This window comes from Pleurodeles waltl, chromosome 7 (assembly GCF_031143425.1).
Source record: "Pleurodeles waltl isolate 20211129_DDA chromosome 7, aPleWal1.hap1.20221129, whole genome shotgun sequence".
In the NCBI taxonomy this organism is placed as follows: domain Eukaryota; kingdom Metazoa; phylum Chordata; class Amphibia; order Caudata; family Salamandridae; genus Pleurodeles; species Pleurodeles waltl.
The window spans coordinates 81,970,800-81,984,806 of record NC_090446.1 but is presented as its reverse complement, the minus strand read 5'-3'; the positions used below and the strand labels follow the sequence as shown (position 1 = coordinate 81,984,806).

Genomic DNA, 14,007 nt, shown 5'->3' with positions numbered 1-14,007 from the left:
CAACACAAAAGGGGAAAGTAAAAGGTATGGATAAAATAAATAAGTAGAAGAGAAATGAGTGGAGAAAGCAAAGGTATTGAAAAATGGAAAAGACGTGGAAAAGGATATATTCGAAGGGGGAATATGAGGAAAGGAAAACAAAATATGGAAGGATACAAATGAGGACAGGATTAGGAGAAAGCATGAGAGGGTAGAGGAAAAGTGAGACAAAAGAAAGGAGGGAATAATGGAAAGCAGAGGAAGGGGAGAAGAGTAAATGGGAGTTAGAGATTTAAAAGCCAAGCAGGGTAAATTATAAAGAGGCATGAAGAAATGAAAGAGGGGAAGGACAGGGAAGGCAGAGAAGAGAGAGAAGCAGAGGAGAGGATTTGACGGATGAGGGTGAAGTGGATAACGGGAGAGGAAAGGCAGTGAAAGAAGAGGGAATGGGGACAGAACACATAGTTAAGACATAAAAGATGGAGAGAAGTGATGCAAGCAGAGGAGGGTGCCATTAAGAGAAGGTAACAAAAGGAGTGATACAAGGAGCAGTGAGGCGAAAGTGAAGGGAGGGAACAGAATGGTAGACAGTGAGCATGTCATTAGTGGTAAAGATGATTCCTGTCATCTCAGCCTCACTCTAGAAAGATTCTCAGTTTTCTGGTCCTGCACAGTCCTTGTTCTGGTATTCCCTCATTTTCCTCAGTTAGCATGCTTCGGGGCCGTGAAACGAAGCCCTGCTACGATGACGAGGCCTAGACCTGTCACACAAGTTACCTACTGGAAAACTGGGTGCATCTCCAATGCAAACCGATGGCTGCTGCCATCTGCCCACCATCCCTGTTCCTCAATGTCCTAGAAGCAGCCTGTTCTGCTAACAGAAGGATCTAACAACTCATGATCCCACCCAGAGAAGTTGACTTAAGAGCCTCTTGCAGTGCAGAGGGGCTGGCTGGTATGAACTAGACGTACAAACACACACACCTGACAGAACCCCATGTTACAGTGCATGGTCTTTCTTTCCTTGTTTTTCCAAAATAAATTATTGAAAATAGCAACTTTCATTCCTAGACAGTAAATTATTAAGTATTAGGAAAACAAAATATATTTCCATCTTAAAATCTATATTTTCGTTCCTGTCCAAATTTTGTGGCTAGTCAGTCCCACAGGCAGATGTATTTTTACTCAAAAGGCCCTCTTCAGATCAAGCATGTATAACGCGCGGCCTTATGGAGTTCTGGCCTCCGTGTGCTGCATGAGTGAACAGAGGGTGGCATTGATGGTGCAAGAAAGAGGTAAGCAGTTCACAAATCTTCTACTCTTTAATTTTTTGTTAGGAGTTTTTTTCTTTTAAAAAAGGCAGTAAGAGTTATAAGAATAAACCACAGTGGTACATTTTAGTTTTGAAGCGCCTGTTAGTGCTGGGTTGTGGGGGGGAGGGATCTGGAATCCTGAAACTGACAGTCAGTCATTTACTGGTAATCAGATTGTGAAGGAAGTTAAAAGGGCATTTAGTGTTTCAAAACTTTATCAGGGAAATCACTTGACACCAACAATTAGGAACTTGTTCTTCACAAAGTCATATTGTATCAAGTTTGGTTCACAGAATTAGATACCCTGAAATGTTAAACAGCACCTACGGATTTCTACCTTCAAGAGCTCATCTTGTTTAATCTCTGTTGACACTCCTGGGTGTGTAAAAAATGATCTGGGACACTCGATGATTGGAAGCTCATGATTTTTACATGTGAAAAAGGCTGGAAATTTGGCTACAAATATATAAAACTTTTTCCTTTCAATTTGATTCCTACAAATCTAAACGTTCATCTCTATAGTGAAATCACTTTATGGTAGATCAATACGTCTCTCCTAACTATGCTTGATCTTGAAAAACCCCACCAGCTCCTCAAGAGAAGCTACCTTATCTCTCACTCACCACTCAAATGGGGTAGACAGCTTAAGGATTCGGCTTAAAAAGACCCTACACAAGAGTTGCCTCACTGTAGGCGTCACCGTAGGCTGAAGTAAAAGCCTGAAAGACCCGGGTGGGGAGGGGAATGGTCTGTGATCAGAGAAGAGAGATCAACTTCAACAAATGAGAGACAGTCATAAGCCATAAGAGATGTTGTTGCCTTGCACTGCCCTCCTACACTTGTGTACGCTCTGTGCCTTCCCTTAATAATTGTATGGAGGTTGTCATGATTTATCTACCTCTTGGGCGTATTCTCTGCAAACATCCCTCACAATATTAATTAACGATTTTCATCACTTCCCTTTTTGGCCCATCCTTTAAAAAATGTTGCAGAGACATTATCTTGTGTGTATCCAGTGCAGATGTCCCCCCTCATTTATTATAATGTTGGGAAGGGTCCTGTCCTGTCCTATGCCAGTCAGGTTTGCATTTTCTGGAGAATTATAGCTCCAGCTCTCATTTTTACTTCCCCCACAGTGGTACTCGGGGGATGAAAGTTATCCTGTTTTACGCACCCACGGTCACCCTCATCAGTTAGCGCTCTTACCTCAACAGCTACTTTAGCCTTCTCAAAATCCGTGTCTGCTGCCAGGTTCCCACTGATTGCAAACTGGTCGACCCAGGCATCCGAGGCAGCCTACCATCGGAGATAAAAAAAAACAATACAATATGGAACCCCCTGAAAGGAAAATGAAATAAATAGCTGGGAGTGAAAAACCTCTTCTCTCTCTGCCCGTCTTTACAATTGCAGGCCCACGGCTGTGAAATCCTACTCGCATATAAATCCCAGAACAACTGTGATAGAGGCTCAAAGACCAACACTGCCACTTGTTGCACTAACGCTTTTTGACAACGTGAAATCTTCTCTTCTACAAAGGAAGTGATACCTGATTGGAATTCTGAGAGGTCCCTTCCTACCTGCTGCTGTAAAAATTCATCAGCCCACTGCTCTGCCTGCCCTGGGGGGCTGGGGGTCACCGTCACTTGGTTTTGGTCAATGGTGACCTGACCGTCTCCTATCTGTTTGACAAACTTCATGAACTGTCACCAGGGGGGTGAGAATGAGGCAAAAATGAAACAAAAGGGGTGGAAAGCACAAAACACAGAACAGAGAGAGAGAGAGAAAGAAAAGGAGAGAGGGAAAGATGGGTAATATTCAGTAAAGAGATGTTCAAAGTTTCATCTCCAGATGTCTACAAAATGCCATTTAAAAAATATTTGTTAATGGGTGCTTTACTCAAATATATCTTAGTATTTTAGAGTTTAATTCTCTTAATACAGCACTAGGACTTGTCATTACTGGCACTAAACCACAAATGTCTTATCCAGATATCTTAAAAGGAAGCTTCAGACACTAGCAGGCTCAGCAGAAACCACCCAACCCTCCTCACCTCTGAACCTGAGAGCTTGGGATCCTCCACCTTGGACAAGAACTCGTTGGCTGTTCTCCTGAGGTCCTCCTCGGGCTGATATTCCTCATACCTAAAGTTCCCGCAAAAGACATGAAAAAAGACTGACATGTCAGTCAATAGACATGAGAAGTCAGAATATACCCTCCCCACCCAGAAATATTCCTTCCATTCCCCCATGCAATACTGGCCTTTGCGGAATCTCCTAATCAGGTTGATAAAAGCTCCTTCAATTGTACTGCTTCACTGTTCTTATACGTTTACATTGTAAAAAAGTTTACAAACTTTTACAAATATTTGAGGAAAAGACTAGTGGTACATCTAGCTAGCCTCACGTCCATCACAACTACCCTCAGCTGTCACTAGTAGAATTGTATGATCCAGGGGGGTCGTGTCCTAGAAACTGATGCATGTGCAGCACAACTAAAATAAGGACATCAATGGAAAATCACATGACCTAAGGGGGAACCAGGGATAGAAAGCTACTGAACAGGTAATTGAAAAGAGAAGAGTGCAGACTGCTTCCAGAAGCAAGGGAGACAGGAAGTGAGAATCCAAAAAAAAAACAAAAAAAAAAAACTGGCAAAAATGATTCAAGATTGCTATAGCAATGCCCATAAATGAGTGAATGCTAAAGCTAGTTAGCATGACTTATCCTATTTACGCTTAGACTAGCTACTAAATTGTCCCCGTAGTGTGAAAGGTGGATATTGCTTTTTCTTGAGATTATACGAGTTTGCAAGAGTACGTCAGGCAAACGGTAACCAGCTCCTATTTATCATACAAATGAAAGTCTTAATTCATGCCTCGGATTCCCATTCGCCCATTAGTGTCAAGCACCTGAGTGCACACACAAAGGGCAGAATTAGAAGATAGTGTACACATGCAGGGCTTCTTCGGGTATTCATCTTTATCACTAAAGTCCTTCCCTAAGGTTTCGCTGCTAAGCTAGTTGAAAGACATGCAATCTATTTTGCTTCCCTTTCAGCCTGCCACCACTTCAGGGGGTGGACAAGAAGGCAGACAAGACAACCATTGAGAGGTTAGCTTACTTATTTCTATGGTCACTGTCAGACCAAGGTCCCCAGCCCTTTCATTGGTCCCTCCAATCAGTAGAAAGTAGTAGAAAAGACTGAGAAAAGCTAAACAGTCTGACCTCTGATTCAGCAAGGAATGTTAAGTTTTGCTCGGTGGCAAAAAGCACCAAAGCTTGGGCACCAGAGGAGCACATGGGGATGCCACATCTGGGTAAAGGTGAAATCTCCTGCAAAAACAGGTGATGTTTGTTAAGTGTGCAGACATTTGGGAAGTTGAAAGTGTTTATTGTCCGGTGGCAGAATTTGAAATGACACCTACATTACCATAAGGAGTTCTAAAAATGTTTCATTTTTGCTCTGCACGGGCTCTCTAACTCCTCATTGCAGGCTAGCTAACTTCTGTTTTGTATGCAGTTTGTGCCTTCTAAGCACTGCCTCTTTCTGTTCACCTGACATAGGGCTACCAGCCGAAGCCATCCTTCAAAAAGTATTCTATTGTAGTTTTGTTTGTTGTAAAGGAAGTATTGGATTGCCACTAGGACTACAAAAATACAAGTCAAAACCTTAGAAAAGTGATTGTTTCTCTGAAGCAAACAGCAGCTGCTAGCTCATTTCTCAATAACAGTTGTTAGGCGCCCTTAGACATTAGGCCAAATTGCTGCTTTCTGGGCTTGCAACGTGTTGGTGAAGTGGTTGTTGCCACAACTGCAGCTATGTCTTTATGATGCCTCCCAACCTCAGCCACTGTTCTTCACTGGACAAAGCTTTAGTTTTGTTGCATTTGTGGGAATGCATCTCCACCAGCAGACAACCTACTGCTAGGCTGAACCACCTCCACCAAGATTCACTGCTGCAGCACAGATGTTGGGGGCCTCAGATGAAGTCCTTCTCTTACTTAATGAAGAAAGGTTTGAGTGGTTTGTGAAGTCTACAAGAATGTCCATAGAAGAGTCAAGCCCACTGTGCAATTACAAGGTATACAAAACAGTATGTAGACTTCTATTTGATTTAGGGTCTGTGAGCCACATGGACGCTACCATATTTGTGAATTAAAGGTACTGAAATCACTTCGAGTCATACAAAAACGATTAACAAATTAAAGTCATAGCACAGAAGTCGGTGCCCAATACTTTCCATTTCAAGGTCTTGGATGTTACAGAATTCAATATGTTCATCCACTATCAATGGGAGTAATTTGTGCGTAAATTCACACAAGTACAAAGGAGGGCATCTTGGCCCCCAGTACACGGGACCTGGCTCCCAATCCTCATATAATGTTAGGTTCAGCCTTGATGGTGAGGCTCTTTCACAGTCTGAAAACAGAACTGTAGGAAACTTCGAGCATGGACTCTTGGAGGACGAGCCCTGCTTTCATTACCAGGCTCAACGATGCAAATGGAACTGTGGCATTAATGGCCACTTTCTTGATAATGAGGAAACCTCGACTTCGGGGTTATATCGATACAGAGGTACTGTTGATGTCTAGGATGCTTTGAGACCAAGGATGCATCAACATTTTGAGGGGAAATGAGTGCATATTGCTCAGAGACTTGCTGTCGGTAGCAGGGAAAAACCATCAATAACCAATGGAACCGAAAATCCCTTTGTGTGAACCAACAATGCAACCACCCAACAGACTACTTTTTACCCTGTGTGTTCTGCACTGCCCCCAATAAAACCCTGTCAAAAAGAGATGTGATGACTACTATGGGGACAATACATAATACAGCAGACAGAACATGACCCTTTCACTGAAGCTAAGAATGTATGGCACATGATGAGACGCCAAATAAATTCCACCAGCTCTTACTTTTACTGAAAAAAAATAGATGAGAGTGTGCAGTGTTCAGGATGCTTTCTTCAACGACTGGAATATTAAATAATTAAATTGCTGCACTAATTAAGGGAAAATAATGCAGCTTCTTGTTCTCATGTGACAGTGGAAGTTCGTTTTTGTAATGAGGCTGTTGCCTACCGGAATCCTTTCCCTGCACTCTACTTATTAAAAATGAGAGCATTACAAGGTTTTGAACCCACCATATGGTTTACTTGGGTATTTAATTATATTTGGAGAGAAGTGGAACCCTTTAACTTTAGCCGGGAGCTTTATAGGCCAAGCTTGGAACAGGGGCCGCGGTCATCAGTGACATTACTTGCTTCTCCCTACCTCCCTTCGCTGGAACTGCAGCTACCACGGGTTATCCAAGCTTCCGCGTGCTTAGTTAATGCTAAAATGCTTACAGCTGTAATAAATCCAAATATTATGAACAGCTGACTAAAGCTATAGGTGGAAGCAGGCAGTGAAAAGCCTTTCATCTACAAAGGGAAAAAAGCTGGAAACCTTTAAATAAATGAAGGCACAGATATTCTTTGATTCTAAAGTGTGTGGGTGCGAGCTCATAAGTTTTCCAAGTATTTTGCTGTCAGTGGGAGGTTGGCTTTTGGCCTGCTTCTACCATATCAAGAGTTAGTGTTTTCAGAAGTGGAATGGCAGGAACCAATTTTCAATTCCTGCACCCTTGTTCAAGCAATGCAGTAGAGTTGTAAGATTAGGGTGATAGTGCCTCATTTGCTTAAAGATACAAAAAAATAAATACATAAATGCAGAGGCCTAAACTTTCAGTTTTTCCTTAGGAACCAAGTGCTGACAAATGCCAGGATTGTTGAATTCAAAGGGATGCCTAGTTGTGATTCCACCTCAGGTCTTCCACCACACTACACTTCAGCTCTTTTTTTTTTATTTTTTTTTTTTTTTTTTTTAACCTTTTGCAGGTTCCTTTTCATCGCTGTCCCCAAAAATAAATGCTGGTGCTAACCACCTCCAGACACCTGAACAAATGACACTTTCCTGTAGGTCTGGGAGGAGTAAAAGAGATTGGGAGTGGCGCAGGTTTAAAAAAATACAAATCGCTTAATAGGGTCCCTCCTGCAAATTGTGACAATTGGAAAGTGGGTTTTCATCTGTGAGATAGTGCAATTCTCTAAACTACAGAAGTTCTTTTGAAAAAATACCAACAGTTACAAGACGCAGAAAAAACAGAATGCCAGTGTTTGAAGACTCCGGTCGGTGTAAATAAAAAGGAGAATCCTTCGCCACACCTTGCTGGGTTTAAACTACTGGGGGCATGCCCATGCCAGCACAAGGCGTGTGCCACCAGCGCTCAAGACAGAATGCCAACCTTCCTGGTGCCAGCAAACTGCAAGTGACTGTTTACTTTTAGCTACAACTCCAAAAATGAAAATAATTCTACCCACCTGACCACCGAGGAAAGCTTCTCGTCCCCAGTTACAGCACTGATTTGCTCCAGCCTGGCACATGGCAAGGAGCTATGTGTTGTTCAAACTAAAGGTATCTAAACAGACACTAAGGACACGCAGAAGGCTGCAGCTGGATTTCTACTTACCGCCCTGAAACACTCTCCAACAACTCCCTTAACCAGGCACTTGCACTGAGACCAGTCAAGGCCAGAGGTACTTTAATACCATAAGTGCATTGCCAGTCAAGCGGACCACGCCACGGACCCTTGAGACAAGTCACCGATGCCCCCAGCTATGTCCCCACGCCGCTTCCTCTCTCAGTATTTCAGCCGTTCTTCCTTGCTCTGAAAAGTGAGAAGAAGGAGCTGGTCCTTCTTGGTGCTGGACCCGTGTTGTTAAATGCAGATCAGGCTCCTCATGGCTTTCTCTTCTGATAACCTGTTTTTTGTTTAATATCTCTCAACCACTCATTCACCTTCATCTGGTTGCTAAAGTTGGCACCGCAGTGCCCTACGGCTCCGCTCTCTAACAAACACTAAATAAATAAATACAATAAAGACTATGACCTGACCCACAACCAGCACCTACATAGAGGTCCACGTGCTTATATTCAGAGAGGTGATTTTAAATAGGCACTATCTATCAAATTCTCAATAATCGGAGAGAAGAACTGAACACCTTCTGAACAACAGAAGGACAGATCCTGACTAGAGGCGTTTAATCCACATCCTTGCGTGAAATAAATGGTCACGGCTTTTATTAATAAAGCATTCAAAATAACACAAAAAGGAGCAGAAACAAGGAATGCCTGCCTAAATAAACAGAACATTTGTTTGTGGAAGGGCTGAGAAAGGAATGCGAATGATGCAGACTTACCACTTATGAGCGGCCTGGTCTTCAGCCTCCCCCAGCCAGAGCTTCTCCTCAGATTGCTCCAGGTATTCCTCAGCCCACTGTGCAGGGGACACAGAGAGCGGATCTGGAGAAGAGAGACCAGCAGGAGTCAGTAGGTGCACACTTGGAAGAAAGACTAGAACCAGTGGCTAATAAGCAAATTTGCAAAGCGGAACGAGACAAAGAATAAGAAAGAAACATGTTCAAGACCTCAACCAGTGGTCGATGGTCACTTGTCTTTGAGGTCCCTGCTACACCAGGGAGCAGCAAATTTATTACACAGACTTGTAGAGAATCCTATATTGTTTTACTGGCCAGCAGGAGTCAGCTTAGCCTTCTGGCTTGCAGGCCTGTGCCCCCGTCACCCAGTGACTTTTACCCTACTTAGCTTGCTCTGTTTTAGCGCAATTATTTAGTTATATCTTTCCAAGATGGCTGCATTGGTTTTAGTTAGGACAATGTTTTAGTTTCCTGCTATCAGTGCCACTCTGCTAAGGAGTCACTATCCGCACCAGAAGATAGATAAGATGTAGGTATTCACATTAAGTACTTTCCCACTTTGTGCTTTCGAGGAATTGTTTATATAATTGCCGCCCTAAGCATGTGTTGTTAACTATTGTTTGGGAACAGTCCTACGTCTGGGGTCCGATCAGATCTGTATAAATACATCTCACATAGACAGAGAGTCAGAGGTATTCCTACCAGATGCCATTGACGCAATCTATGCTACACGTCGCCTTGTTGCTGACCCAGCCTTCGTGTCCCCACGGAGTCTGATCTAGAGACCTCATTCCAAGGTAACAAGGGTTGGGGGGCTCTTCTCATGGACATGGTACTGGCAGATTAGGTTTAACACACCTAACTCTCTTTTAGGTTAGATATTAGGTTCATCGTGCTATGGTATTACGGTCTATTTCACATCTATGCTACATTTCATTGTATTGCAAAATGGTGGGGGTCTTTGTATTCATGACTATCGTTTTTACCATTCTGTTTCTTGTGTTATCAATTATCCTAATCATTGCAGCCCATGCAATTTACAGTAGATTGCAGTCTTGTTAATAAAACCTTTTGAAAACTTCACTGCATCCTACATTGCCTGTGTTTGACTGAGACATGTTGTTTATGTGAGAAAGAGGTCATCTCTGTTTAACCGTGACACTCCCTGAGATGTCGCACTCTTGAGTCCATGCGTACAGGCTGCCACAAATTATCTTTTACTGATGGGGTTTTTGGTGAGGTACGGTTTGTGAGCCGGGAGGGTTGGGACGACAGTTGCAACTTTTTGTAGGATTGGCACAGTCGCCTACAAAAAAAGTACTGTCATCCTTAAACCAGCAGTCTTGCCTATAGCAGGAGTCAAAACTACGACAGACTTTCACAATCGCTTTCCCTGTCTTCATGAGATGATTACATTTATTTATTTAGTGACATGGCCACGTGGGCTGCAGGATAGTCACAGTTCTTGGAGTCTAGTGAGCGGCACAGCTTGCCTCTGGTCCTTTCAGGTCAGAGAATCCTGCTGACTGAGGAGGCAATGAGACTTCATTGAAATCAGAGAGATCATGAGAGAACCACAGCCGGGACATATTCTTCTGCCCTACTCCACTCCACTCTAGGCGTACTGAGAGACATTTGCCACAAGGCATCTGAGGATGCTTGGCCTAACCTTCGAAATCATTTCCCCTCTGAACCCTTGGATCCTCACTGCCTCAGAGGAAAATCGGGTTACAGCGATAGAGATCATGGTGCTAGAAACTGCCTTCAAACAATGGGGAAGATGCAGAAGGAAGCCTCTAGAGGCCGGTAAGGCTATTCAAAACCATCCGGGCAGGACACCCCTGACTCCAGCCACCCCGGCCCCCACCGAGAATTTCTTTAAAAGAAAACCTGAACGCAGCAAAAGGTTCTCCTTATGAAGGAGGAAGTACAGAGGAAATGTTCAAGGGAGAGAGGAGTCTCCTATCTAGAGGACAACAACGACTGCTTATAAGTCCATGGTGGAATAGCTGGACGTCACTGTAAAGAATGTACAAAATGTAGGACGCTTCCTGGGCAATTATAGTACAGACCCTCTGGATGGTGTGCTGAGAGGCTTCCTCTTTCTACTTATGTTTTTAATCCCACATGAGTAAGTGCCTTTGGAGGAGTCTGGTTTACTCACCAGAGTTCTGATGTTTAGATCTTTCTGTGCTATGCCACCCCACTAGTGTTAAATCATATGAAGCATTTGTTTTTTGTATTTGTTCAAGTTTAGAACATGTGCTGAATTTGAGATGCACATGTTGTTTCCAGTATGTTAATAAAAAGAGTTAAACCATAACTGCATTTGTATTTATTCTTTTTTTCTAATATGAAAGTATTAAAAAAGCAAGTAAGTATATGAAATGCTGTTTGCAGGAAGCTGCCTCTTTATATCGTGGACCAAAACGCAGTATATTGTGTACAGAGTCTGGGCAAACCCCAATGTGTTTACAGAGGCACAAATGAAGACACTAAATGCTCTATTTTGTGGTTGTGTGGGTGAGCAGTCAAGGCGTGTCAGAGGATAGTGATAAGCATTTGTTGGACCCACAGAGGCAAAAAATGAGACATACATTCAAATAAAAAATCTGAGACCAATTTAGAAACATTGTATGTATTTTTATGTAAATTTTGATACCAAGAACTTTGTTATCACGGAAGTACTTTTTTAAATATCGATTTGCACAGGTAAGTAAAATGTTCACTTAAATGCGTCTTTGCGCAGCAATGCTTTCCTATTGGGAAAAGGTATATGTTGCATACAGTTATTTATGGTCATTTGCTGGGGGCCTCCTTTGGAACTTATGGTAATAGGGGGCAAAGGTCCAAAATACCACCTGCAGTTACTCGTTAGCTGCCCTGGGACGTCCGGGTGCAGAGGTGCTGGTCACGTTGGTAAGTCTGCGCGTTACGCTGGTGGAGAGAAGGGGGGGGCCCACTTAGAGACAGGATGCACAGGTGGACTGGAAGACAAGTACGGGAGCTCAGGTCGCAAGGGTCCTAGGGACACAAAGGTACAGTCTGTTTTCCAGTACCAGGGCTGGAGCGCTCGAGTGCAGCATAGATAGGTCGGTTGGGTGCATCAACCGTCCTCATGGTTGTCGGCCTCGCTGGTTGAGGGGGCAAAAGCAGGATAGCAGGGCCACTCTGGAGGCTGGTCTCTCTGGTGTCGATGCCCCTCAATGGCTGCTCGGTGCAGCAGGAGACCCGACTGAACTCATACAGCCTTGGCTTGATGTTGGGGGTCTGGTACCTCGGGTATTGGTGCTGTCGGCTCCGGTTGATCTTCGTGTCTTCACACTTGGTGAGTCGACAGGTCTGACCTTCTGGGGCACAGGTACCTCTTCGGGCTTGTCAGTGAACGTCAAGTCAGCGGACCGGATTCTTCTGTTCCGGTGCCTGCTGACTGCAGTTGAGTAGCTCTTCAACTCCAAGGGAGATTGCTGGCACTTTTCGAAGCGCAGGAAGTCTATTGGCCTTCTTGGAAGATGCTCAGATTTTTGACAATTCACTTTGTCTCGACTGTCTAAACTGGTGTGGGCAGGCAGGCTTTTGTGCGGCTCTTCTTTATCCGTGCCTCCTGGATCCGCCGAATCCGAGTGTCCCGGCAATGGAATGACCGCTAGGAGCCAATGGGATGCTTACCCTTAGGGTGTCTACACCCTCTATATGACCACTCCCTGTGGGGAGTGGGCATAACCCTGACTCAGTGAGCCTAATTCCACCAAAAACCAAGATGGTGGACTTCTAGGTTTTGTGTTCACATGAGGCAGTCCACCTTAGGGGTGGAACTAGCCTAGCAGGGAACACGCCTACTGACTAGCTAATTTTCCCACCTTTCCCGGTGTCAAATGGGCCCGGGGCAGGTGGGTGGCATCTTCACTGACTGGGGAAGCCAGGGGCCGCATAACAAAGGAGGCACAGGCATTTGAAGTCTCTCGCCTTGATATGCTGATAACTAGCCTTCCTGCTTGGAGGAGGTGGCAAAACCTCCACCCAGAGCAGGCTTCGTTTCTGACCTCAGGCAGCGTGGGCTCTCACCTCTGGGGAAGGAGAGAGGGGTATGTTGGGGGGGGCTCAAAAACTTATCTGTGGTGGCAGGCTGGTCAAGGCCAGTCAGCCAGTAGACTACTTGTTGGTAGGTTTTCAGGAGGCACCTCTAAGGTGCCCTCTGGGTGCATGTATCAATACATCCATCACTGGAATCAGTGTGGGCTTATTAATGCAAGATGTTTGATATCAGACATCTCCGGGTTCAGTCAAGCCATCATGTAGCTGGGGAAATAGTACTGACCAGTGCCCATCACATGAACTTATAATGGCTTCCCTTATCACTTGCAATATCTAACAATCAACTTATCTGCTCATGCTAATATGTCAACACATGTAGAATAGTGCACCCTGCCGTAGGGCTTCAAGGGCTGCCGTATGGGGTGATTTACCTACACTGCATGCAGTGTATGTATGCCTGGCACACGGGGAGGGATGTCCTGTTTTCACTTGTCTCTGCACAATGTCACGCAGCCTGCAATGGCAGTTTGCAGGAGTGTGTTGAGGGGTCCCTGAGGGTGGCACAATACATGCTGCAGCTCTTATGGATCCTCTGTAGTACCCATGCCCTAGGAAACCGGGGTACCATTTACTAGTGCACTTTTGGGTAAAATTGCAACAAAAACCAGGCACAAATAGGGGTGACCATGTCAAAAAGGGCACTTTCCTACACTGTTCATAGCATAAGCGATGCATAATTTCAAACAGATGGAAGAGGAAACTTACACTTTATGGAAGGAATGGCTGGATGGTTTCTTTTCTATTTGGCAAACAGCAATGCAGCCGGTAGATGCTTACTGAGGCCACCCAGTAAGTGCACTAGCAATTACAATTTGTTATATTTTTATTTTAACCATTACATCTTTATTAGAACAGTGTTTGTACAAGTCACAGTAGTTTACATTCAGTAGCATCCTTGCTGCCTCAAGGTTGTGACAAACAGTATGACACACTGCAGCAATTTTCTTATTATTTTATCCCTCCACTTCCCCCTCTGTAAACAACCAAAAACACAGAAGGGAATAACCATCTAATTTATCGATTTAATGTCACCTCAGCTCGTATCAGCATGATCTCATCACGTTAGTTTAAAGAAGGTCCAGGGAGCGTTCATCTCTTGTTGTCAACATCTGGTTGGGAGGCAGTGTTGATATAGGTCGCCAGCATGTTTCATGCCCATCTCCCCTTATCAATAAAGAATAGACTCAAGTTTCTCAGATGGGCGGGGGATAAGGTTCTACGGATATACTGCTAATGAAAATCCAGCTAAGGACCCCAGATCGCCTCAGTCTTTATACTTCTCCATGAGAGCACTGCTCAGTCTTTTTCAGCTCCGACAAGTTTCAGAAACAAAGATACCACAAAGCTACGGGCAGGGCTTTTT

At 44.1% G+C, this 14,007-nt stretch overlaps 1 protein-coding gene across 6 annotated transcripts in view; it reads right to left on the bottom strand.

Moving 5' to 3' along the window:
* PEX5 (peroxisomal biogenesis factor 5) overlaps nucleotides 1–14,007 on the bottom strand; it is a 96,350-nt gene that overhangs the window by 26,313 nt on the left and 56,030 nt on the right. For 3 of the 6 annotated variants that reach the window (XM_069243035.1, XM_069243036.1, XM_069243037.1), the window contains exons 6-9: nucleotides 8,532–8,634; nucleotides 3,343–3,433; nucleotides 2,870–2,992; nucleotides 2,499–2,588 (exon numbers count right to left, since the gene is read on the bottom strand). In XM_069243035.1, coding sequence (XP_069099136.1) covers nucleotides 2,499–2,588; nucleotides 2,870–2,992; nucleotides 3,343–3,433; nucleotides 8,532–8,634 — 407 coding nt within the window. The remainder of the gene's footprint in view (nucleotides 1–2,498; nucleotides 2,589–2,869; nucleotides 2,993–3,342; nucleotides 3,434–8,531; nucleotides 8,635–14,007) is intronic. The other 3 variants (XM_069243038.1, XM_069243039.1, XM_069243040.1) reach the window with 2 other exon arrangements.